Here is a 27,530-nt window from a genome sequence, read left to right on the forward strand (position 1 = left end):
AGAAAACAGAGACCCAGAAAGATGGAATGACCTTATTCATCGGCAGAGTTGGGCCCCCTGATTCTCCGTGAAATGCTTTTTCTGCTCTACCCACCCCCTGTTGTTCATACTCACTGACCCAGGCATTTAAGAAATAAAATAGTCATGTTTTGGTCTGTTTCCACGTTAGACACCGTTGCCACCTAAGTCATACGTAATGTGTGTGACCCCCAGCAAAGCACATCATTATTCTTGTCTCTTCATTATGTTTACCTTCAACACAGAAACATATTTACTGGTGCAATGAATAGAGAAGAGAAAGTCTTCACTTTTAGTTTTCAGAGGAGCAAATTATCTTCCTATTTTCCAGGATGACATAGTGAAGAGCACAGAAACTCCGCTCACTGGGCTTCAACGCCAGCAGTTCCAGCGTTATTTGGAATGTAGACTGTGAGACCAAGATGTTGCAAGGATGGTACGGTTTCAGAGAATGACAGAATTGTTTGGTGGGTTATCACAGAGCTTGAGAAAAGCATGTCATCATCCTGTGGGCCACACTTTTCCCAACTCTGAATTGAACGATGTACCCTCACCACCTCTCCCCCGGGGAATCTGGGAGGTCCTGCTTGCTAACCCTCAAAGAGTATGAAACCTAAAGGAAATAGTGAATTTCAGCATTTTTCCCCCCTATGTGTTTAAGTGAACCTCTTCAGGAGAACCAAAGCAAACAGAGTTGCAGAGGATGGCCTGGCTTTGGCACTCTGCAACTTTAACAAAGTCACTCTGAGGATGTGTGTCTTATTGGATTTCCCTTTGTTCCAGGAAAAGCCAAAAGCTAGAATATGAACCTCCAACTATCTGATAAGGTCTAGACTACGTTCCTCCCCACCCACCCAGTCCCGCTCCAAACACAACTCTCTTCCTTTCAGATTTAATTTTGATTCACAGAAGACTGATTATTGAAAACCGTCTGAAATTTGGGCATGAAAACGGCTGTTACTTGAAAACAGTATTAGAATTTTCTCCAAGAGACAAAGGGGCAATCGTGCTGTTTGAAATTTCTGTTTCTCAGCAGATAACTAAAATAGCTTTCAACATTGAAAAGATTTATTTCTCATCATACGTTGTGTTCTATAAAACTTTTCTGCTTCACTCTCAACTGTTCCCTGACTCCTTTTCTCTCTGCTGTAATTCCTTGTCTGATTTCTATCTTTTCGATTCAGCTAAACATTTTGAGAGTTCAGCCAATGATTATATCAAAGAGCCCACGGCAAAGGGAACGGTTTTACTTTTGCAGTGTTGAGATGCCAGGGCGGAACATATCCGCTTATTGCCCCTCATGCATGCCTTTAGAAACTGCTGAGGAAAAGCAAATATTCCTTAGCCTCAGAGTAAATTGTTTCTCTTGAGAATACAACATAAGAATTTCCTAAATCTCACTCGAATGTTGCAACACTGACCACCAACCTCCTTCAAGACTGTAACCAAACAACTGTGGTTTCTACGTTAAAGATGGGATCTAACATATTTCATGTATGACATGAAAGCTAGACTACCTTCACCACAAAGTCACGGAAAACGCTGACAACCGAAATTTATGACCCCCCTCAGCATAGCTAATGCACAGCACCAACTTCGGCCCCTCTCCCACGGGCCCCCTTTTCCTGAAGCCAGAATCCTGAAGAAGAATTAGAAATTTGACATCCACCTTAGAAAGTGAAATTCTGCTTGGCCTGATACCCATGTGTTGATGGTCCTTTTTATGCCTATGGGATACGTCTATAACACAGACACACCAGCTTGACACACCGACGAAGGGAAGCTTACTACAGGGATAATGTAAGCTCTATAGGGGATAAGGCCAATAAGGGGGCACAACCTAAAAATCTATAAACAGAATCATGTGATTGTCTTGGTTGTCAAAGATTATCATGCAGAGATGATAGTCATGACCAAGAACATGTCTGCCCTTAGAAAGATGCAAGATTTGCCCTCGTCTTGCTTCCTTCTGCATATTTATTCTATTGGCACTTACAGCGGGAAGCAGGGCAAGATGTCAGTGTCTGTCAAGGCAGAACAGAGCACTGACTATAGGCTTTCAGTACTCTCGGAGATTGTGGTGAGACGGGAGGAAAAACGTTCATTTCTAGAACTTGTTCACCTGCACTGAATGAAATCCCCTCCTCACACATTTGTAAAGCTCATTTTCCCTTATCTACTGTTTCCTGTCCTTATCTCTTATTTAATTTTCTCGTACTTGTAGAACGGGTCCCAGCAAAATTTATCTCAGTTCTCAGCCCTGAATATGAGAAAGCCTCCGTGTATGCCCCCCCTCACCTTTCTAAGAGGGAGGGAGAGCCAAGCTGACTAACCTGGCCAACTGAAAAAAAGAAAGACCCCCCATGAGGGATCACAGCCAATGATTACTGGGCTCTACCAGGTGAGGTGGATGGTTCCGCTTGGGTGTCTGTGAAGAGAGGGAAGAACATAGAAGAGGCCTGAGGTAGGTGGGAGGGGGAATAGAAGACCTCTGGGGTCTCTTCCCCTTTTCTGTGCACATAGAGAGGGAAGTCCCTTCTCCCCATTTGTCCCTTGTTTACAATATCCTCCATAATGCTTTAATCTAGTTGTAACACTAAGAAGGACCCCACTGTTCCCAGCGTCCGTGAAGTGTCTAGGAGCAGAGCAGTGGAGGAGAGGCAAACAGATGCAAATGGTGTCCTGACTCCTGAGGCAGGTGAGTCACTTCCGGATGATTCCCTGCTTCTTGAGGAAAACTATTGCCAAGTCCTATTCCTGGAGCTTTCACTCTAGCTCTCCCTAGACTCTTATTGCTGCTGGATGCAGAGTCTTAGCAGATGGGGTCAAAAGAATGGCTAGTCATTCATTTTGCTAAGTGAGATGAGCCAATCATAAAAGGGAAACGTTCTGTATGATTCTGCTTACATGAGGTACCTTAGAGCAGTCAGAGTCACAGAGACAGAAAGTAGAATGGTGGTTGCCAGGGGCTGAAGGAAGGAGAGAACGGGGGAGTTATGGTTTAATGAGTACAGAGTTTGCCTTCAGAGAAGATGAAAAAGTGCTGGAGACGGCTGGTGTTGACGGTTCTTGATAATAACAAAAGAATGGCTAGGCAAAGAAAGACCTGGGGCCAGTTCAGAGCTGCTTACCTTTTCTGTGCATTCTCCAAGTGACTTTCTTCCACTGTATGCTCTTTTTTGGCTGTGAAAGAAATAATTATGGTTAAAATCGTATTTTCTTCCAGCATGTCCTTTGTGTAATCTTCTAACTTTGATTATACCCATTCATTATCAAAATAAATCCGAATTCAGGGGTTGGAAGGCCCTACCACGTGTCCTGGCAATTGTACTCAATTCGCTACATCCACTACCACGGCTTTCTTGATAACAGCTATAGCTAATGGTGACCATATAATTCATGGTTCTCTCTGGGATAGTTTTGAAAGGGGGGAATATTACTAATTACTCTGGGCCAAGGCTTAAATTGTAACATTCCTGGCCAGACTGGATCACGTGGTCAGCCTAGCTATAGCTGGTCTCTTTGGGAGCCTTGCCATGTGCTCAGCACTCCCCCTTTCCCCACAACAACCACTACCACAAAATAAACCCAGTACCACCTGCAGTAGTTCTGCTCAGATTCAGAGGAATTCACTGTAATCCTTGCATACTCTGTCTCTACACCCATGGTCTAGGGAAGCCTATGGTCTCTTTTCTGAGAATGTTTTTAAATGCACTGAAAAAATACTTAAAATTACTAAGGAAATCAACGATGCTGAGGTAGAATTCTGAATTGACAGATTAAGAACCCACACTCCGCAGGGACCACAGGGAAACGGGGAGGTTTCATTTGGGGGTGGTTCTTTTACATATTCTTCTCTCTGATCAGAAAATAAACATTGGGGTGCATGTGTCTTTTTGAATTATGGTTTTCTCTGGGTATATGCCTAGTAGTGGGATTGCTGGGTCGTATGGTAGTTCTAGTTTTAGTTTTTTAAGGAACCTCCATACTGTTCTTCATAGTGGCTGTATCAATTTACCATTCCCACCAACAGTGCAAGAGGGTTCCCTTTATTTATTATTTGTAGATTTTTTGATGATGGCCACCCTGATCAGTGTGAGGTGATACTTCATTGTAGTTTTGATTTCCATTTTTCTAATAATTAGTGATGTTGAGCCTCTTTTCATGTGTTTGTTGGCCACCTGTATGTCTTCTTTGGAGAAATGTCTATTTAGGTCCTCCACCCATTTTTTGATTGGGTTATTTGCTTTTTTTTTTTTTTTTTTGCGGTATGCGGGCCTCTCACTGTTGTGGCCTCTCCCGTTGCGGAGCACAGGCTCTGGACGCGCAGGCCCAGCGGCTATGGCTCACGGGCCCAGCCGCTCCGCAGCACGTGGGATCCTCCCAGACCGGGGCGTGAACCCGCGTCCCCTGCATCAGCAGGCGGACTCCCAACCACTGCACCACAAGGGAAGCCCCTATTTGCTTTTTTGATATTGAGCTGCATGAGCTATTTCATCAACAGAGGAATGGATAAAGAATATGTGGTACATACATATAATGGACTAGTACTCAGCCACTAAAAGGAACGAAATTGGGTCATCTGTAGAGACGTGGATGGACTGTCATGCAGAGTGAAGTAAGTCAGAGAGAGAAAGTAAGTCAGAAGCAAGTCAGAAAGAGAAAAACAAATATCGTATACTAATGCATATGTGTGGAATCTAAAAAAGTTGTATAGGTGATCTCATTTGCAAAGCAGAAATAGAGACACAGATGTAGAGATATGAATACCAAGGGGGAAGGTGGGGTGGAATGAATTGGGAGATGGGGATTGACATATGTACACTATTGATACTATGTATAAAATAGGTAAGGTAACTAATGAGAACCTACTGTATAGCACAGGGAACTCTACTCAGTGCACTGTGGTGACCTATATGGGAAGGAAATCCAAAAAAGGGGATACATGTATACGTATAGCTGATTTACTTTGCTGTACAGTATAAACTAACACAACATTGTAAAGCAACTATACTCCAATAAAAAAAAGATAATACTGTCATATATGATAATACAATTCTTACACGAGACATCTTAAAAATGTCTAGAAAAATCATCAAGTCATAATCTCTATGAGCCTTAAGATTCCTTTCATTTAGATAACCCATGCTCTTGGGTTGGAAGAATTAATATCATTAAAATGGCCATACTACCCAAAGCAATCTACAGATTTAATGTGACCCCTATCAAACTACCCATGACATTTTTCACAGAATTAGAATAAACAATCCTAATATTTCTATGGAATCATAAAAGACCCAAAATTGCCAAAGTAATCCTGAGGAAAAAGAAAAAAGCAAGAGGCATAACCCTCCCAGACTTCAGACAATACTACGAAGCTACAGTAATCCAAACAGCATGGTATTGGCACAAAAACAGACATATAGATCAATGAAAAAGAATAGAGAGTCCAGAAATAAACCCACACACCTATGGTCAAATAGTCTTTGACAAAGGAGACAAGGATATACAATGGGAAGAAGTCTCTTCAGCAAGTGGTCCAGCAAGCTGGACAGCCACATGCAAATCAATGAACTTAGAACACACCCTCATACTATAAACAAAAATAAACTCAAAATGGCTTAAAGACTTAAATATAAGACATGATACCATAAAACTCCTAGAAGAGAACATAGGCAAAACATTCCCTGACATAAATCGTACCAATGTTTTCTTAGGTCAGTCTCCCAAGGCAATAGAAATAAAAGCAAAAATGAACAAATGGGACCAAGTCAAACTTACAAGCTTTTGCAAAGTGAAGGAAACCATAAACAAAATGAAAAGACAACCTACAGAATGGGAGAAAATACTTGCAAAAGATGTGATCAACAAGGGCTTAATTTCCAAAATATACAAACAGCTCATACAACTCAACAACAAAAAAACAAGTAACCTAATCGAAAAATGGGCAGAAGACCTAAGACATTTCTGCAAAGAAGACATACAGCTGGCCAACAGGCACATAAAAGATAAAAACTACAATGAGATCAAAGATTAAAACTACCTCACACCAGTCAGAATGGCCATCACTGAAAAGTATACAAATAACAAATGCTAGAGAGGGTGTGGATAAAAGGGAACCCTCCTACACTGTTGGTGGGAATGTAAGTTGGAGCAGCTATTATGAAAAACAGTATGGACGTTCCTCAAAAAACTAAAAATAGAGTTGCCATATGATCCAGCGATCCCACTCCTGGGCATATATATCTGGACAAAACTATAATTCAAAAAGATACATGCAACCCCAATGTTCACTGCAGCACTATTCACAGTAGCCAGCACATGGAAACAACCTAAATATCCATCAACAGATGAATGGATAAAGAAGGTATGGTACATATATACAGTGGAATATTACTCAGCCATAAAAAGGAATGAAATGATGCCATTTGCAGCAACATGGATGGACCTAGAGATTATCATACTAAGTGAAGTAAGACAGAAAGAGAAAGACAAACACCATATGATATCACATGTGGAATCTAAAATATGACACAAATGAACTTATCTATGAAACAGAAACAGACTCACCGACATAGAGAACAGACATGTGGTTGCCAAGGGGGAAGGGGTATGGAGGAGGCATGGAAGGGGAGTTTGGGATTAGCAGATGCAAACTAGTATATATTTAATGGATAAATAACAAGGTCCTCCTATATAGCACACGGAACTATATTCAATATCCGGTGATAAACGTAATGGAAAAGAATATTAAAAAATAAAAAAGAATGTAGGGGAAAAAGCCTGGACCTGTCTAAGAGACAAGAGACCATTGTTTCGGGGTGCGCGAGGAGAGTGGATTCAGAGCACTGTCTAAACGCGCTCCAGAGATGAGCGCAAGCCACGGTTATCAGCGTGGACACTGGAGACGGGCATGAAATGCTAAGGCTGCTGATGCAGCCACCAAGAAGCCTGTGTGCAAGCACAGGTCACCACCCACACCTCCCCTCCCGGGAGCCTGAGCAGCCCGCCACTGCCAGGGTCCCGGGATCCAGGGACAACTTCCCTGGGAGAACACACAGCGCCCCTCAGGCTGTTGCAACGTCGTGTTGGCCTCTGCCGCCGCAGGCTGGCCCTGCATTCTATACCCCTCCCTTCCCCCCGCCTGAGTGAGCCAGAGTCCCCTAGTCAGCTGCTACTTTAACCCCGTCCTGTCTGAGCGAAGAACAGACGCCCTCAGGCGACCTACCCGCAAAGGCGGGGCCAAATCCAAAGCTGAACCCCGGGAGCTGTGCGAAAAAAGAGAAAGGTAAAACTCTCCCAGCAGCCTCAGGAGCAGCGGATTAAAGCTCCACAATCAACTTGATGTACCCTGCATCTGTGGAATACCTGAATAGACAACGAATCATCCCAAAATTGAGGAGGTGAATATTGGGAGCAACGATATATATATATTTTTCCTTTTTCTCTTTTTGTGAGTGTGTATGTGTATGCTTCTGTGTGTCATTTTGTCGGTATAGCTTTGCTTTTACCATTTGTCCTAGGGTTCTGTCTATCTGGGGTTTTTTTAGTATAGTCTTTATCACTTGTTATCATTGGTGGATTTGTTTTTTGGTTTGGTTGCTCTCCTCTTTCTTTTTTTTAATTACTTTAAAAATTTTTAATATGTTTAATAATTATTTTTTATTTTAATAACTTTATTTTTCCTTCCTCCCTTCCTCCCTCCCTCCCTCCCTCCCTTCCTTCCTTTCTTTTTTCTCCCTTTTCCTCTGAGCCGTGTGGTTTACAGGGTCTTGGTGCTCCGGCCAGGTGTCAGGCCTGTCCATCTGAGGTGGGAGAGCCGAGTTCAGGACATTGGTCCACCAGATATGTCCCGGCTCCACGTAATATCAAACAGTGAAAACTCTCCCAGAGATCTCCATCTCAATGCTAAGACCCAGCTCCACTCAACGACCAGCAAGCTACAGTGCTGGACACCCTATGCCAAACAACTAGCAAGACAGGAACACAACCCCACCCATTAGCAGAGAGGCTGCCTAAAATCATAATGAAGTCACAGCCCTGCCCACCAGAAAGACAAGATCCAGACTCATCCACCAGAACACAGGTACTAGTCCCCTCCACCAGGAAGCCTACACAACCCACTGAACCAACCTTACCCACTGGGAGCAGACACCAAAAACGATGGGAACGACGAACCTGCAGCCTGCAAAAAGGAGACCCCAAACACAGTAAGTTAAGCAAAATGAGAGGACAGAGCACAGGGCAGATGAAGAAGAAAGGTAAAAACCCACTGGACCAAACAAATGAAGAGGAAATAGGCAGTCTGCCTGAAAAAGAATTCACAGTAATGATAGTAAAGATGATCCAAAATCTTGGAAATAGAATGGAAAAAATACAAGAAACGTTTAACAAGGGCCTAGAAGCATGAAAGAGCAAACAAACAATGCTGAACAACACAATAAATGAAATTAAAAATTCTCTAGAAGGAATCAATAGCAGAATAACTGAGGCAGAAGAACGGATAAGTGACCTGGAAGATAAAATAGTGGAAATAACTACTGCAGAGCAGAATAAAGAAAAAAGAACGAAAAGAATTGAGGACAGTCTCAGAGACCTCTGGGACAACATTAAACACACTAACATTTGAATTATCAGGGTCCCAGAAGAAGAAGAGAAAAAGAAAGGGACTGAGAAAATATTTGAAGAGATTACAGTTGAAAACTTCCCTAATATGGGAAAGGAAATAGTTAATCAAGTCCAGGAAGCGCAGAGAGTCCCACCCATACAGGATAAATCCAAGAAGAAACACGCCAAGACACATATTAATCAAATTATCAAAAATTAAATACAAAGAAACCATATTAAAAACAGCAAGGGAAAAACAACAAATAACATACATGGGAATCCCCATAAGGTTAACAGATGATCTTTCAGCAGAAACTCTGCAAGCCAGAAGGGAGTGGCAGGACGTATTTAAAGTGATGAAAGGGGAAAACCTACAATCAAGATTACTCTACCCAGCAAGGATCTCATTCAGATTTGATGGAGAAATTAAAACCTTTACAGACAAGCAAAAGCTAAGAGAATTCAGCACCACCAAACCAGCTTTACAACAGATGCTAAAGGAACTCCTCTAGGCAGGAAACAAAAGAGAAGGAAAACACCTATAATAACAAACCCAAAACAATTAAGAAAATGGTAATGGGAACATAGATATCGATAATTACCTTAAATGTAAATGGATTAAATGCTCCAACCAAAAGACATAGACTGGCTGAATGGATACAAAAACAAGACCCATATATATGCTGTCTACAAGAGACCCACTTCAGACCTAGGGACACATACAGACTGAAAGTGAGGGGATGGAAAAAGATATTCCATGCAAATGGAAATCAAAAGAAAGCTGGAGTAGCAGTTCTTCTATCAGATAAAACAGACTTTAGGGCTTCCCTGGTGGCGCAGTGGTTGAGAGTCTGCCTGCCGATGCAGGGGACACGGGTTCGTGCCCCAGTCCGAGAAGATCCCACATGCTGTGGAGCAGCTGGGCCCGTGAGCCATGGCCGCTGAGCCTGTGCGTCCGGAGCCTGCGCTCCACAACGGGAGAGGCCAAACAGTGAGAGGCCCGCGTACCGCAAAAAAAAAAAAAAAAAAAGACTTTAAAATAAAGACTATTACAAGAGACAAATAAGGACATTATATAATGATCAAGGGATCAGTCCAAGAAGAAGATATAACAATTGTAAATATTTATGCACCCAACATAGGAGCACCTCAATATATAAGGCAAATACTAACAGCCATAAACGAGGGAATCGACAGTAACACAATCATAGTAGGGGACTTTAACACCCCACTTTCACCAATGGACAGACCATCCAAAATGAAAATAAATAAGGAAACACAAGCTTTAAGTGATGTGTTAAACAAGATGGACTTAATTGATATTTACAGGACATTCCATCCAAAACCGACAGAATACACTTTCTTGTCAAGTGCTCATGGAACATTCTCCAGGATAAATCATATCTTGGGTCACAAATCAAGCCTTGGTAAATTTAAGAAAATTTGAAATTGTATCAAGAATTTTTTTTTGACCACAATGCTATGAGACTAGATATCAATTACAGGAAAAAAATCTGTAAAAAATACAAACACATGGAGGCTAAACAGTACATTACTAAATAACCAAGAGATCACTGAAGAAATCAAAGAGGAAATCAAAAAATACCTAGAGACAAATGACAATGAAAACACGACAACCCAAAACCTATGGGATGCAGCAAAAGCCGTTCTAAGATGGAAGTTTATAGCAATACAATCCTACCTCAAGAAACAAGAAACATCTCAAATAAACAACTTAACCTTACACCTAAAGCAATTAGAGAAAGAAGAAAAAAAAACCCCCCAAACTTCACGGAAGGAAAGAAATCATAAAGATCAGATCAGAAATAAATGAAAAAGCAATGAAGGAAATAATAGCAAAGATCAATAAAATTAAAAGTTGGTTCTTAGAGAAGATAAACAAAATTGATAAACCATTAGCCAGACTTATCAAGAAAAAAAGGGAGAAGACTCAAATCAACAGAATTAGAAATGAAAAAGGAGCAGTAACAACTGACACTGCAGAAATACAAAGGATCATGAGAGGTTACTATAAGCAGCTATATGCCAATAAAATGGACAGCCTGGAAGAAATGGACAAATTCTTAGAAAAGCATAACATTCTGAGACTGAACCAGGAAGAAGTAGAAAATATAAACAGACCAATCACAAGCACTGAAATTGAGACTGCAATTAAAAATCTTCCAACAAGCAAAAGCCCAGGACCAGATGGCTTCACAGGCAAATTCTATCAAACATTTAGAGAAGAGCTAACACCTATCCTTCTCAAACTCTTCCAAAATATAGCAGAGGGAGGAACACTCCCAAACTCATTCTACGAGGCCACCATCACCCTGATACCAAAACCAGACAAAGATGTCACAAAGAAAGAAAACTACAGGCCAATATCACTGATGAACACAGATGCAAAAATCCTCAACAAAATACTAGGAAAAAGAATCCAACAGCACATTAAAAGGATCTTACACCAGGATCAAGTGGGGTTCATCCCAGAAATGCAATGATACTTCAATATATGCAAATCAATCAATGTGATACACCATATTAACAAACTGAAGGGTAAAAACCATATGATCACATCTCAACAGATGCAGGAAAAGCTTTCGACAAAATTCAACACCCACTGTGATAAAAAAAAAAACCCTCCAGAAAGTAGGCATAGAGGGAACTTACCTCAACATAATAAAGGTCATATATGACAAACCCACAGCCAACATCATTCTCAATGGTGGAAAACTGAAACCATTTCCACTAAGATCAGGAACAAGACAAGGTTGCCCACTCTCACCAATATTATTCCACATAGTTTTGGAAGTTTTAGCCATAGCAATCAGAGAAGAAAAAGAAATAAAAAGAATCAAAATCAGAAAAGAAGAAGTGAAACTGTCACTGTTTGCAGATGACATGATACTATACATAGATAACCCTAAAGATGCCACCAGAAAACTAGTAGAGTTAATAAATGAATTTGGTACAGTAGCAGGATCCAAAATTAGCTGAACATAGCAGAACATATAGCAGTAAACTATAAGACACTGATGAAAGAAATTAAAGATGATACAAACAGGTGGAGAGCTATACTGTGTTCTTGGATTGGAAGAATCAACACTGTGAAAATGACTATACTACCCAAAGCAATCTACAGATTCAGTGCAATCCCTATGAAACTACCAATGGCATTTTTCACAGAACTAGAACAAAAAATTTGTATGGAAACACAAAAGACCTTGAATAGCCAAAACAATCTTGATAAAGAAAAACAGAGCTGGAGAAATCAGGCTCCCTGACTTCAGACTATACTACAAAGCTACTACAAAGTAATCAAAGCAGTATGGTAGCGGCATAAAAACAGAAATATAGATCAATGGAACAGGATAGAAAGCCCAGAGATAAACCCACACACATATGGTCACCTTATTTTTGATAAAGGAGGCAAGCATATACAATGAAGAAAAGACAGCCTCTTCCATAAGTGGTGCTGGGAAAACTGGACAGCTATATGTAAAAGAATGAAATTAGAACACTCCCTAACAACATACACAAAAATAAACTAAAAATGGATTAAAGACCTAAACGTAAGGCCAGACACTATAAAACTCTTAGAGGAAAACATAGGCAGAGCACTGTATGACATAAATCACAGCAAGATCCTTTTTGATCCACCTCCTAGAGAAATGGAAATAAAAACAAAAATAAACAAATGGGACCTAATGAAACTTAAAGGCTTTTGCACACCAAAGAAACCGTAAACAAGATGAAAAGACAACCCTCAGAATGAGAGAAAATATTCGCAAATGAAGCAACTGACAAAGGATTAATCTCCAAAATTTACAAGCAGCTCATGCAGCTCAATATCAAAAAAAAAAATCAAACAACCCAATCCAAAAATGGGCAGAAGATCTAAATAGACACTTCTCCAAAGAAGATATACAGATTGCCAACAAACACATGAAAGGATTCTCAACATCAAAATCATTAGAGAAATGCAAATCAAAAGTAAAATGAGGTATCACCTCACACCACTCAGAATGGCCATCGTCAAATATCTACGAACAATGAATGCTGGAGAAGGTGTGGAGAAAAGGGAACCCTGTTGGGAAGGTAAACTGATACAGCCACTATGGAGAAGAGTATGGAGGTTCCTTAAAAAAACTAAAAATAGAACTACCATACAACCCAGCTATCTCACTCTTTGGCATATACCCTGAGAAAACCATAATTCAAAAAGAGTCATGTACCACAATGTTCATTGCAGCTCTATTTACATTAGCCAGGACATGGAAGCAACCTAAGTGTCCATCGACAGATGAATGGATAAAGAAGATGTGGCACACATATACAACGGAATTGTACTCGGCCATAAAAAGAAACAAAATTGAGTTATTTGTAGTGAGGTGGATGGACCTAGAGTCTGTCATACAGAGCGAAGTAAGTCAGAAAGAGAAAAACAAGTACCGTATGCTAACACATATATATGGAACCTAAAAAAAAAAAAGAAAAAACTCGTTATGAAGAACCTAGGGGCAGGACAGGAATAAAGACACAGACATAGAGAATGGACTTGAGGACACGGGGAAGGGCAAGGGGAAGCTGGGACGAAGTGAGAGAGTGGCATGGACTTATATATACTACTAAATGTAAAACAGATAGCTAGTGGGAAGCAGCCGCATAGCACAGGGAGATCAGCTCGGTGCTTTGTGACCACCTAGAGCAGTGGGATAGGGAGGGTGGGAGGGAGACGCAAGAGGGAAGAGATATGGGGATATATGTATATGTATAGCTGATTCACTTTGTTATAAAGCAGAAACTAACACACCATTGTAAAGCAATTATACTCCAATAAAGATATTTTTAAAAATGTATACATATGTATAATTGCATCACTTTGCTGTAGAGGAGGAGAAAATAACACAACATTGTAAATCAACTATACTTCAATTAAAAAAAAGATTCCTTTCATTATGGCTACAATGATGCAAAATGAATGGGAAACGAAAATCAATTGTATCTAGGGCCTATGTTGTGATACTTCATGAAAGGTATTAAAGGATTTTAAAATATCACTGTTTAATTAAGCCTAACTCTGCCGTGTGCTACCTGTGTGACTTGGCAAGTCACTCATGATCAACTGTGTGGTTACGGCCTCATCTGTCCTCTTAGCATATCCACAGAGACTACCATCATACAGCTGGTATAAAGATTACATGAGACAATACATGTAAAGCCCTTAGCACCTAAGACACGCTCAATAAATGACGTGACAGGTATTACTGGCACCTCATCATCATTCCCTTTATCACTGATGATAAAATGTAAATTCTGTCAAGTTACTCCCCTGCTCAGAACAGCTTGCCATCTCTCTTGACATAAGCTCTGAAGTCTTCACAGTGGCCCCGAGGCCCTGCCAGTCTACCCCCTGGCTCCTCTGTGACATCTCCTCCTCCTTCCCATGTTCATTCCTTTCCAGTCCGGCTGGCCAGCTGGCTGATGGAGCGCACTGAGCACGTGCACTGGGGATCTTTGCACTTGCCTTTCCTCCTCCCTGGGGCCCCCTGCCCGCAGTCTCTGCATGACTGGGCCCCTCACTCCATCAGGTCTCAGCTCAAACATCACCTCTGATCCTGCTAAATTAAAGACCATCCCTTGCCATGTATCCTCCCCACCCTTTTCCCTATAGCCTCTGTCTACTTGACAGACTAGGCAGTTACTCATTTGTTTATTATACGACATTGAATGGAAGCTTCAAGAGAGCAGCCACTTCACCTGGCCCGTTTTCTTTTGTGCCTTAAACACGGAAAAGTGTCCACATATTAAATAAATTATTTTAGCTAAAAATGTATATATTGGACAATGGTTGCTTAAACAGAGAGATACTAAGTTTCCTAAACATAAAACTTTATATTCAGAATATGAACATAGGCTAAAGAAGAATGTCAGGCTAAAGTTGTATAGTATTATCTCTAAGTCCAGTAAATTTCAACAAAAATATTTTTTTATATTAAAATGATTTGGCTTGGATAACAACATCCTTCTCGGTAAAGTCATAGTCATTGCTATCTTTTGTGCTATGATTCCCCCCATCCTCCTAGCAGGAATCTCTGTGAATTAGTCGGGTTCTTAGTCAATCAGATACAGAGAAGTGACTTACGTCTCTCATAGGCTACCAAGTTCCCCCAAATGTGAAACAAACTACTGGTTTGTTCTTATCCAGTGATTATTAATTATGCACATGGCCAAACAAGGGGGAAAATTCCTTTAAGGCATGAGTGATCTTCCTGGAGCACAGCTGTTGTTCTCCGTCACCAGGTGTTTCTAACTGGCTACTTCCACTTTGTGCTAAGCAGACTGTGGTCAACCCGTCACTGCATATAAATTTAGTGACGAGAAATACCCTCTCCAAACTGAATTAAGATGAGATTAAGATTGTGCAATAGCTCTATGAATATGGTTATTTGGAAAAAAACAGCATCCGAATGTAAAAGGAGGTATCACTAAGAGGCAATGCATTCTGCAGAACCTCTGAGGGTTTTGGGGACAAGAGCCTTCAGGAAAAGGAGAAGAACCTAGAGATCTCAAGTCTTCCTAAGCCGAGGGCCTATGTACAGACAGAAAAGGCAGTCACCTCCCTGGTGTGACCTTGACTCTCTACCAGCCTAAAATATTTCTCCTGCCACAATGTGTGTGTGAAATTTCCAACCACGTCATTATACATTTTAAGTCCTCAAAGCGCTCTGAGCAAAACAAAAAAGACATTACCTAGAAGGAAAATGTTTAAAGACTGGAGTCACAAACTCAAGTTCCAACATCACCAACAAATAAGGTAACTGTAGGCCAAGTGTAAGAATCTTATCATTCCAAAATTCTATCTCTAACTCTTCAATACTGGAACTGACACAACCCCAGTGCAGGGAAGCCACCAGGGAGTGGGAGAGAAATGGGAAGGCCATGCCCCATTTAAGGGAGGGAAGGCACTAGCCACTGCTACCCGATCTTCCACGTTTTTCAGAAAAGCTAGGTTTTTTGTTTTTTTTTTAACATATATATATATATATATATATATATATATAAAAAATTTATTTATTTAGCTGCATCGGGTCTTAGCTGCAGCATGCGGGATCTTCATTGCAGCGTGCGGGATCTTTTCATTGCGGTGCATGGGCTTCTCTCTAGTTGTGGTGTGCGGGTTCAGTAGTTGCAGCGCGTGGGGTTGCCCCGCGGCATGCAGGACCTTAGTTCCCCAACCAGTGATTGAACCCATGTCCCCGGCATTGGAAGGTGGATTCTTAACCACTAGACCACCAGGGAAGTCCCACAGAAGCTAGGATATTTTAAACGTATGTTCCCAACTTTAGAAAGATGTTTCAAACGGTCTGTAGGAGAAAGATCCCATTCCCACTGGCCGTATCTGGCTCTGAAAGCTCTAGTAGCTACAGACATCATGACATAGGTGGGTCTGTTCTTTCATTCCACGTGCCAGACCCTGTTCTAGGTGCGTGGGATCCCCAGTGAAGAAAGCAGACAAACGCCCCTGTAGAACGTTCATTCTAGGGGAAGACAGACAATCAAACCTGCGAGAATAAGATGCAGTATAAGTAATTTTCAATGATGGGTCTTAGATGGAAACCGTCCTTACGCTACAAATATGACGAGTCGTAGCCCTGAGTCCATGTGTGGAGTTTCCTTAGTTTTCTATGCAACAATCCCATGGATAGAGTATATACGTGCTTCTTTTTCAGTTTAGATTTGGTGCTAGGTGTGGGGCAGGGGGGTGGGTAGGCCTCTAGAAGAGTAAGTTTGGAGGTGTTGTCAGATACTGACACAGCACTAGGGGAGATGGAGAAATAACAGGCATCCCCGACCTTGCTTTTCTCTCCTTTCGTTCTCAAGAAGCTGTTTCATTGTCTGCGACAAATTATTTTTCAAATCAGGGGAATAAAAGAGCTGCTTAGAATGTTGATAGTCTCACAGTTTAAGGCAATAAGAAAAACAAACCAGAGTACTAAAATGAGATGTTTCGCTTAACATCAATTCTGTGTTCTCAAGTTCTTTATCGAGTCTAGGTATACACTGTGATGATGGTGATTTACTGGAGGGGCCAGCAGAGAGTGGAATGTAAGTTTGCTTGGTGACCTACCTACAGCACACTATAATTTCCCTGTCACTGACAGAACTGTGTTGCTTTTCTTACATTTTAATTTTCTCTGTTAAAGAACAATATTTATTTCTCACAATTCTGCGTTGCAGGGAGAAAGCAACACAGCTTCTTTAGAAGGTGTTTAAGAGATATTTATGTGGATGGTGAGTAACGCAGCCTTTACTGAATAAAGGTCATTTGCTTTTGTGTAAATCTTTAATGCCTTGGCATTTTGTTTCCTGGTTCATTCGATGGCCACTGTCTCATTAGTTATCATAGAATTGCCCCACTATAACAATTCTGAAATTCATTAAGTGCTGTGGCCTACCAAGTGAAGCAGAAATGGTCCTTTCTATTCAATGGTTGTGGCCCCAAAGAATGCAAATCAGAACTCAAGAGACTTAAAGGCCGAGTTTTAAGCCCAGCTCTGCCACTTAAACGTCATGGACAAGTTGCTAGTGTCCTGTGTTTCAGTTTCCTCCTCTGGAAAATAATGATAACCCCTACCTCCCACATAGTTATGAGGGCTACATGAAAAGGGCACAGTGCTTGGGTGAATCAGAATCACTGCAGTCAGATCTTTGACGGTTCCTTGTCATGTAGAGGCTGCTGGGGACTCAAGCTTCCAGTGGGATGGCTGCTTTGGCCAAGTTAAATACAAGTATAGTAGAGTGGACAGAGCTTGCGTTTTGCGGCAGGTGGACCTGAGTTGAATTTCTGCTCTGCCACTTATTAACTGAAAGACTGTGGGGAAGTCACTTAACTGCACTGAGCCTTGCCCATAAAATTGGAATGATAAGATTTATCTTACAAGGTGGCTGTAACTATTGGACACAAGAACATGAGAGATGAACACAGTGACAAACACATGCCAGGCACCCACGGATGGTTGCTATTTATCACTGATTGGCTAGAAGCAAATGCTAGTAGCCACCGCTCCAGCTCTCTGACTTCGGGATGAATACAGAATTTCAAGCAAAATGCTCTTTTCTTGCTTACGAATGTCAACAACCATTCTCAGTAGACGACAGTTCTCCCTGTGATCATTTTCATGTCAGATCAGGTGTCCTCTGCTCAAAACCTCACTGTTTTCCCATTTTACTCACCTAAAGCTGATGTCCTTACCCTAAAGCTTTTTCATAGGAGGGTGTTCCCTATATCTGACCTAAAGTTATTTTATTTGTTCTTTCAGCTCATTTTGTTTTATTTACTCCTCAGGAGAAAAAGAGAGAAACTGGTTGATAAGTCTGCACATACTGGGAGTTAAGGGGGTAGGTGTGATGGGAAAGGTACTTATGATTATTCTCACTTTTTTTTTTTTTTTTTTTTTGGCTGTGTTGGGTCTTCGTTGCTGCAAGTGGGCTTTCTCTAGTTGTGGCGAGCAGGGGCTACTCTTCGTTGTGGTGCGCGGGTTTCTCCTTGCGGTGGCTTCTCTTGTTTGCGGAGCACAGGCTCTAGGCGCTCGGGCTTCAGTAGTTGTGGCACGTGGGCTCAGCAGTTGTGGCACACGGGCTCTAGAGTGCAGGCTCAGTAGTTGTGGCGCACAGCCTTAGTTGCTCCGAGGCATGTGGGATCTTCCCGGACCAGGGCTCGAACCCGTGTCCCCTGCGCTGGCAGGTGGATTCTTAACCACTGCGCCACCAGGGAAGTCCCCTCACCTAATTCTTTTCACACTTAATGATCACAGGTTATGCAATCTTTGATCTGATTAACTGAGTTACTTCTCCAATGCTAAAGGAAAGATAATGATAGGGGTCTGTTTTAACAAGGTAAGTTTTCTGAGAGCAAAGATTCCTTAAGTTCTAGGCTCCATATAGTGACCTGCAGCAGGTTCCCTGCTTGCACAATATATCCAGTTCTCTGCATTGCTACCAGATTGCCAGTTTAAAAGGCAAACTGCATTATGCCACTGCTCTGCTTAGTGTGTTCACTTGGCTCCTCCCCTCCACGTCTTCTGGGATGCACTTAACTCACAAGGTACAGTAAGCCCTCCACAACCTGGCTCCTGCTGCTCCCACTAGGTGCCCCATGCTCCTGTGATGTGGGACTCCTCGCCATTCCCGGCATTCCTCCTACTTTCTTGTGCCTTTATCGTTTGGCATACTGCTTCCTCTGCTGTTTAAAAATTTTTAAGTTTTTATTGAAGTATACTTGATGTGCAATATTGTGTAAGTTACAGGTGTACAATACAGTGATTCACAATTTTTAAAGGTTATACTCTTTATAGTTGTTATAAAATATTGGCTATATTCCTTGTGTTGTACAATACATCCTTGTAGCTTATTTTATACATAAGAGCCTGTACTTTTTTTTTTTTTTTTTTTTGTGGTACGCGGGCCTCTCACTACTGTGGCCTCTCCCGTTACGGAGCACAGGGACGCGCAGGCTCAGCGGCCATGGCTCACGGGCCCAGCCACTCCGTGGCATGTGGGATCTTCCCGGACCGGGGCACGAACCCGCGTCCCCTGAATCGGACTCTCAACCACTGCGCCACCAGGGAAGCCTGAGTCTGTACTTCTTAATCCCCTACCCCTATCAAGCCCCTCCCCCGCTTCCCTCTCCCCACTGGTAGCCACTAGTTTGTATCTGTGAATCTGTTCCTTTTTGCGTTATATTCATTAGTTTGCTGTATTTTTTAGATTCCACATATAAGTGATAACATAGAGTATTTGTCTTTCTCTGTCTGCCTTACCTCACTAAGCATAATACCCTCCCAAGTCCATCCACGTTGCTGCACATGGCAAAATTTCATTCATTTTTTATGGCTGACTAGTATTCCATTGTATATACATACCACATCTTCTTTATCCATTTATTTGTTGATGGACACTTAGGTTGCTTCCATATCTTGGCAATTATAAATAATGCTGCTGTGAACACTGGGGTGCATGCATCTTTTCAAATTAGTGTTTTTGAGTTTTTCTGGATATATAGCCAGGAGTGGAATTGCTGGGTCATATGGTAGTTCTATATTTAGTTTTTTGAGAAACCTCCATACTGTTTTCCACAGTGGCTGCACCAATTTACATTTCCACCAACAGTGTAGGAGGGTTCCCTTTTCTCCACATCCTCGCCAATATTTGTTATTTGTGGCCTTTTTGACAATAGCCATTCTGACACATGTGAGGTGATATCTCACTGTTTTTTTTTTCTTTTCTTTTTAAGATTTTCTTTTCTTTCTTTTTTTTTTTTGATGTGGACCATTTTTAAAGTTTTTATTGAATTTGTTACAGTATTGCTTCTGTTTTTTTCATGTTTTGGTTTTTTGGCCCTGAGCCATGTGGGATCTTAGCTCCCTGACCAGGGATTGAATCCACACCCCCTGCACTGGAAGGTGAAGTCTTAACCACTGGACCACCAGGGAAGTCCCCTCACTGTGGTTTTGATTTGCATTTCTCTGATGATTAGCAATGCCGGGCATCTTTTCATGTGCCTGTTGGCCATCTGCAGGTACTCTGTGGAAAAATGTCTATTCAGGTCTTCTGCCCATTTTTCAATTGGGTTGTTTGTTTTCTTAATGTTGAGCTGTATGAGCTGTTTATATATTTTGGATATTAACTCCTTATTGGTCATATCACTTGCAAATATTTTCTCCCATTCAGTAAGCTGCCTTTTCTTTTTTGTTGATGGTTTCCTTTGCTATGCAAAAGCTTTTAAGTTTAATTAGGTCCTATTTGTTTATTTTTGCTTTTAGTTCCTTTGCTTTGGAGGATAGATCCAAAAAAATATTGCTACGATTTATGTCAGCGTATTCTACCTACATTTTCCTCTAGGAGTTTTATGGTTTCTGGTCTTACATTTAGGTCTTTAATCCATTTTGAGTTTATTTTTTAATATGGTGAGAGAAAATGTTCTAATTTCACTCTTTTACATGTAGTTATTAGAAAGAGAAATTAAGGAAACAATCCCATTTACAATCCCATCAAAAAGAATAAAATACCTAGGAATAAACCTACTCAAAGGTGTAAAAGATCAGTTCTTAGAAAACTGTAAGACACTGAGAAAGAAACTGAAGATGATACAAACAGATGGGGAAAGATATACCATGTTCTTGGACTGAAAGATTATTATTAAAATGACCATACTATTCAAGGCAATCTACAGATTCAATGCAATCCCTATCAAAAATACCAAGGGCATTTTTCACAGAACTAGAACCAATAATTTTAAGATTTGTATGGAAATACAAAAGACCCCAAATAGCCAAAATAATCTTGAGAAGAACACAGCTGAAGGAATCATGATCCCTGACTTCAGACAATACTACAAAGCTACAGTAATAAACACAGTATGGTACTGGCACAAAAACAAACACAGAGATCAATGGAACCAAATTGAGAACCCAGAAATAAACCCACACACTTATGGTCAATCAATCTGTGACAAAGGAGGCAAGAACATACAATGGAGAAAAGACAGTCTCTTCAATAAATGTGCTGGGAAAACTGTTTCCTCTGCTTTGAATGCTTCCCCCTCCTGCCTTTCTCCTTCCCAAACACTACCACTGTAAATGTCTTTCCTTTCTTCAAAAACTGAGCTTTACAATGACCTCCCATGTGAAGCCCTCCACGCGGCCCTCTCCTCCATGGAGCGGTGAGCACTCTTTCTGCGGAGCTCCAACAGCACTGTGTTCACAAACGTGGGACACGGTACTGGAATCATTGGCTGGCAGTCTGCTCAACTCTACCAAACTCCGTGCTTCTTGAGGGCAGTGACCTAATCTTTTCCATAGTGTTTCTCTCAAGTAACACCTAGTAGCTACTCCACTTATCTGACAGATGGATAAACTGACAGCAAGGGACCCAAACTAACAGAATACACTCCCTGCTCACTATCTCCCCATTAAGGGACCAGGGCCCATTTCCTGGCACAGCAATTTCTAATCTTCCATTTTCTTTTTGCAGCAAAATGAAAGAGTCCAGTAGAATCAAAGGGCAAGAAAATACTGTTTTTCATCCTGTTATAATATATCCTGTTTCAGACCGATACATCATTTAGATTGATATATCACAGGCACAAAGAACATAAACCCTTGAGTTTCATTTATATCAGACTGAATTTTCTGAATATAGTAATTACAAAAATGTAAAGTTTTTATAAGTAAAATGACACTTCCAGAAAATAGACTAAGAATGTTCATCATCTAGATGTACTGAGATATCCAACATTTTATCCCCAAGAGGGTGGCATTCATGCACTGAAAGTGGCAGAAGGAGGTCACTCTTCAAAGAAAGTGGGGGTTTTATGCCAAACATAATTAAGTCATATTTATGGATGCCCACCTGGGAGGTAGTAAATTGTGAAATGAGCGGAAGGGACAGAGGTTGGAGTATCTTCCTAGTATTCTTTACACAGTCTATTACACTTTAACATACCATGGTTTATGGACCTGACGTGGTTGGCATAAACCAACAGGACGCACAGTAAAGAAGCTGTTTTTATTACAGCTCTACAAATAGACGAGCTGGTGACACTCACAAGGAAACAAAGGGACCACACTCCACTTCATGTGGTATCCATCTGATGCAATGAGCGTGGCAGCCACTTTTCATTTCTTAGAAAATTGCCCTGTCATGCACTTTTCAGGGGAAAAGAATGCTTCTACCCACGGAGGCGACAGCCCACTGACACTGGAAAAGGGGGGTGGCTTTTTAACATTTATTAGAGAGGAGAAAATATAAATATATGGAATCACTAAGTTATGAAGCGGTCTTACCTTTCCATTTTTTTCTTTTGGTATGCTTGCCCACAGAGGATGAGATCCTCCTAGTTGGTCTTCCTATTTTATTAGTTTTTTTTTTTTTTTTTTTTGGCTGTGACTAAACTAGAAGAATGATCATTTTTGGTCTGTCACAGAGTTTACATTTGCAAAGGTCTAGCTGGACAGTAAAGTTGAAGTGCCTAAGAGACCATCTCTGAGATTTTCTGTGTAAACTGGTGTGAGGTTGTGCAAAGGCATGGTATCAAGGTTCCCAATGTATGGGTAAAAAAAAATTGATTTCCAGGTCACCTGTCTAAGGCTAAACTGAACTAGAAAACTCAAGCTTTTGATGAAAGTACCAAGTAAAAGACATTGGATCAGAAGACTTTGAAGAGGTCTTGAGAGTCATAAAATCAAAGGGACCCAGATAAAAGGAGCGTGAAAAGTCATCTAGTCTAACCCTCAGGCTTATGTTTGAGCTGAGATACTCTTGTGTTCAATCAGTCTTGCCAGGGTTCATCATTTTCATCTGCCATTTTCAGTTGCCTTTATAACTAAATCTAAATATTTTTGTGGGCATCAAAGGAAAGCAAAATAGTGGTATCACCTAACTTGGGCACCTGGGGCCTTTCTCAACCAAGGTTCTTCATTTGAACTGCAGAACATGGAAATGATTTGAGCAGCTATTATCTCAGTCTCCTCCCCAACCCACAACCCTCATATGCACAGAAGTACTACCGTTCTAAGTTCATAGGGCTATACAACCCTCATACGCACATAAGTGTTACCGTTCTAAGTTCATAGGGATATACAACCCTCATACGCACATAAGTGCTACCATTCTAAGTTCATAGAGATATACAAACTCATTACACACAATGGTGCCCTTAGGGCAACAGGGCTTAATTCTCTCATCAGTGGTTGGAAAAAGGTCAGTCTTGATGAAATCAAGCTTACAGATGACTTATGAACTTAAGTCATTTAAATTTTAGTATTTCTAAACCCAGGCATGATAATATTCAAATACCTCATAAAATATCATACTGGAATAATAATTTGAGTTAGAAAAATCTCCCTGCTTATGTAATGGAAAGAATTATACTATTCTTTTATATCCTATGATGACTGTAATAATTATTTGTGTAGGTGATGAGTACGGTTTAAGGGGCCACAATATAAATCTAAGTGTTCATCAGATTATGCATCTGGTTTTTTCTCCAGAGCAACTATTGCAAAAGTAAACATATTACCCATTCACAATTCTAGGAAGTAATCAGGTTACGAGTATCACTTGGGATATAAATGAAGTAAATTTATCTACCATTCACAAGTCAACCCACTGTGAACACATTATGACACTTTTTTGTTTCAATATATCTCCATCTTCGATGAGACTTTTGCCCCAATAGGTAAGCCTTTCACCCACTCACAATTTTGACACAACACTCAACTTTAGACTTTAGAAGGAATTCTGTTCATTATTTTTAAAGGCAACCATTTAATTAGCTGCTAATATTTTACTACCTTCTTTCCTCTGCTTCTCTGTAGTTCAGTGAAATCTCTAAAGACTGTACAACTGTCTGTACAAAGCAATGATTTTTGGTTTCAAGGTGATACAGATGCAATTATTTGAGAAAGTTGATAGGACAGTATCACATACAACCTAGCTATAACCTAGTCCAGCAACTTAATTTTATAAAAATGAGAAAATGGATACCTGAGTTGATGAAGTTACTCTCCTGGGTCACGTTAATAGTGGCAGAATCCAGGTCTCTTGACTCATAATCCAATATATTTCCAATGACCCCTGCTGCTTTCCAAGGGGGGTAGGGTTTTTCTCCAGAATTCTCAAACACCAAGGTGGTATATTGGGGCTGTGCTGTACTGCACATTTTCCATAAGAATATATACATCAGAGAGTAAGTGCCAAGACGGAATTTCACTCTAAAGGTCCTGACTCTTAATGCTTCAAAACAGACGATGGGGGTAAAATTTTAGAATGATCTGTGAGAGGCTCATTAACATTAATAGGAGTCAGGTGGTTGCATTCTCAAACAGGGCCTGAGATTCTCCACGTTACCTCATCTTCTAGGCCCATACATACCTTTAACTTATCAGCATTAATAAAAGTGACATGTCTTTTTTTTTTAAAGTGACATGTCTTTTGTAAAGATGTTTTCTCTTAGTTCTTTTTCATAGATACTTCTAAACAAGCGTATATATAAAGTATGATTTTTACTTAGAGAACAATTATACATAAATCCTGTTTCCTATAGTGTCTACCTTTTCTCCCTGCCATCTCAATCCCAGTGGGAAGGCTCGGACCTTCTACAATGCTTTAGAATTTTTTTTTAGGGGTCATGGAGGACTAGTGAACTCCATCCGTGGGCTCATCATTCATGAAGCAGCCACCGAATGAATCATCATTTAGGAAATATTAGGAATTGCAAAGAATCTAGCTTTGTGAAAAGAGGCTGCCCCTATTCTGGTTCATCAGGAATCCTGGTGAGATTTCAAAGACAATGGGGTCCAGGGTCTCAAGGCTCTAAATAAGTATTTGGTGACAAACTGCAGGTATACTAATATTGGAAGAACACCTCCTTTCCCAAACAACTCTGTCCTATTTGGGTATTAGCACTAGCCTGAAGGTGCATAATTACATGGACTATGTGTGTGTTTGTGTTTAACTTTGTATTCAAAACGCTTAGCACTTGAGACTATAAGCTTACTATTAATAAATGCTCCATTCATCGGTGAGAATGACTACAAAAGGAGCTGTTAGTTCGAACTTGTAAGGAGGTTCATGAGCAAAGTGGTAACAGCCTCCAAGCTCATTCTTCTCTGATTTAAAAGTAGTGCACTCGGGCTTCCCTGGTGGCGCAGTTGTTGAGAGTCCGCCTGCTGATGCAGGGGACGTGGGTTCGTGCCCCGGTCCGGGAAGATCCCACATGCCGCGGAGCGGCTGGGCCCGCGAGCCGTGGCCGCTGAGCCTGCGCGTCCGGAGCCTGTGCTCCCCAACGGGAGGGACCACAACAGGGAGAGGCGCGCGTACCGTAAAAAAAAAAAAAAAAAAAAAAAAAAAAAAAAAAAAAGTAGTGCACTCAAAAGCAAGGGCCTCATTTATTTGTTTGTGTATTTCATAGCATTTTAATACTTGGTTTTCAACAAATCTTTCTTTAAGTCCACATTAGCAAATCGGGGAAAAACGTTCACCAATTGGTTTCTCTGGGTTTCCCATAACTTCCTTTGGTGACTATCCATGTACTTAGAGTCGTCACTTGATTCTTTGTACTTCAACTTATCCATCCGTCCACTGGATAAAATGAAACCTTACAATTAAGGACCCTGGAGCGACTAGAAACCTAAGAAATTATCTAGTGTAAACCTCTCATGCTATAGTTTAAAAGTGAGCTAAGTTAAACAAGAGGATAATGAATAAATAAATATTGGATTTTATGCTAATAGGACAGTGTACAGGACTGTGACCTCTTGAGCCCCGCAGCCACAGCTAGTGGGACCCAAGGACAGTCAATCCACTGGTTGATCAGCTGCTGAGGAAGCAGTTTAATACAACTGACTAGTGGTGGCAGGGATGATGATGATGATGAACATTCATGAGGCATATTCAGTGTGTGCCAAGGGATTTACACATCATTTAACCTCTTCAGTGAACATATCAGGTGGGTTCTACATTGTAGATAACAGTGGAGTCATAGCTTCACACTGTTATATTACTTATTAGCTGTTGGCCTTGGGCAAACTATTTAACTTGGATAAGAATGAGTTTTCTAATCTATAAATGGAGGTAGTAATAGGACCCATATTAGATAGTTTTTATAATAATTAAATGAGACATTTGTAAGGTACTCAGCCATTGCACACGGCACACTAGCTCAGTAAATGTTAATTATTACTACAATCATTACTATCACCACCACAGCAATTCTTCGTCCAAATGACGCTTGCTTGTTCAACTTTCCTTGGGCTCCCATGAGACTTGTCTGAATAATTGAACATCCTGTTTTTTCTTTAGTGACATTTGAATTCCCACAATAAACTCCCCAAGACCTGAAGCAAAGGTAGTAGATCCAAACGCCCGGAATCACGCTTTCAAAGGATATCATAAGAAAAAGCTAGGACGTGGTTACAAGTGGAAAAATTCAGAATATAAAGCAGTAGATATGCTGTGACTAAAATTATATTAAAATGTACATCACAGAAATAAATAACATATCTATTAAAAAATATCAGAAGGTAATACTACAGTCGCTATTTCTGCCTCTCTGGTTGATAGGTTGTTTTTCCTTTGTTTTTTAATTTTTTTAAAAGAATTTGCATCACTTTATAGAATCAGATAAAGGAACAATAGATGCTATTTGGAAGCAGCAGCACAGCACACTGAAAATAAGTGACTTGCCTAAGGTCCTACAGCTAGTTTGGGGGAAAAAAGAACGAACTTGTTCCCTTGTTCCAGTTTCCACTATTCCACGTTGCTATCCTTCATAGGTTCCTACTTAAAAACTATAAAACTGTCATATCACTACAGAGTGGGAAATTAGAGAAATAAGAGGTTATAACTGAAAAACAAGCATTTGAGTGAATGTTATATTTAAATGCATAGTCACCTATTGTACATTAATGTCACTTATTTATACCTTATACATACACACACACACGCACACACGTGAAATTCTACCATCTCTGTAAAGTAACCATCCTACATATTTGTATGAATTGTCCAGAAATATATCCAATATGATGGGTGGTTTTAATCATATTTTAAAGAATAAAACTCAGATAAAAGGCTGTTATGCATGGTCAGAGATCTTAATAGCTTAAGACGGATCTTAACTAAACAAAAACAAAGAGAGGAAAAAAAGCCAAACTCACATATCAGATAAAATATAACGTGGCACCCATACCTTTACAAAAGAAATTTCCTCTTCGTCTAGATTTATTTATATGAAACCTCTGACATCTTTATAGCAAAAAACCAAAAAGGATGTTTGTTAAATGATAGAAGCTCTCCCTCTAGAAAAATAAGTGCTTAGATGTTTAGCTATGAATACG

At 40.5% G+C, this 27,530-nt stretch overlaps 1 protein-coding gene across 2 annotated transcripts in view; it reads right to left on the minus strand.

The window, feature by feature from the left end:
* Positions 1 to 27,530, minus strand: part of FMN1 (formin 1) — a 424,285-nt gene that overhangs the window by 28,271 nt on the left and 368,484 nt on the right. For both annotated transcript variants that reach the window (XM_012534548.3, XM_004274037.3), the window contains one exon: positions 3,150 to 3,201. In XM_012534548.3, coding sequence (XP_012390002.2) covers positions 3,150 to 3,201 — 52 coding nt within the window. The remainder of the gene's footprint in view (positions 1 to 3,149; positions 3,202 to 27,530) is intronic.

Source organism: Orcinus orca, chromosome 2 (genome assembly GCF_937001465.1).
Source record: "Orcinus orca chromosome 2, mOrcOrc1.1, whole genome shotgun sequence".
NCBI classification, from domain to species: Eukaryota; Metazoa; Chordata; class Mammalia; order Artiodactyla; family Delphinidae; genus Orcinus; species Orcinus orca.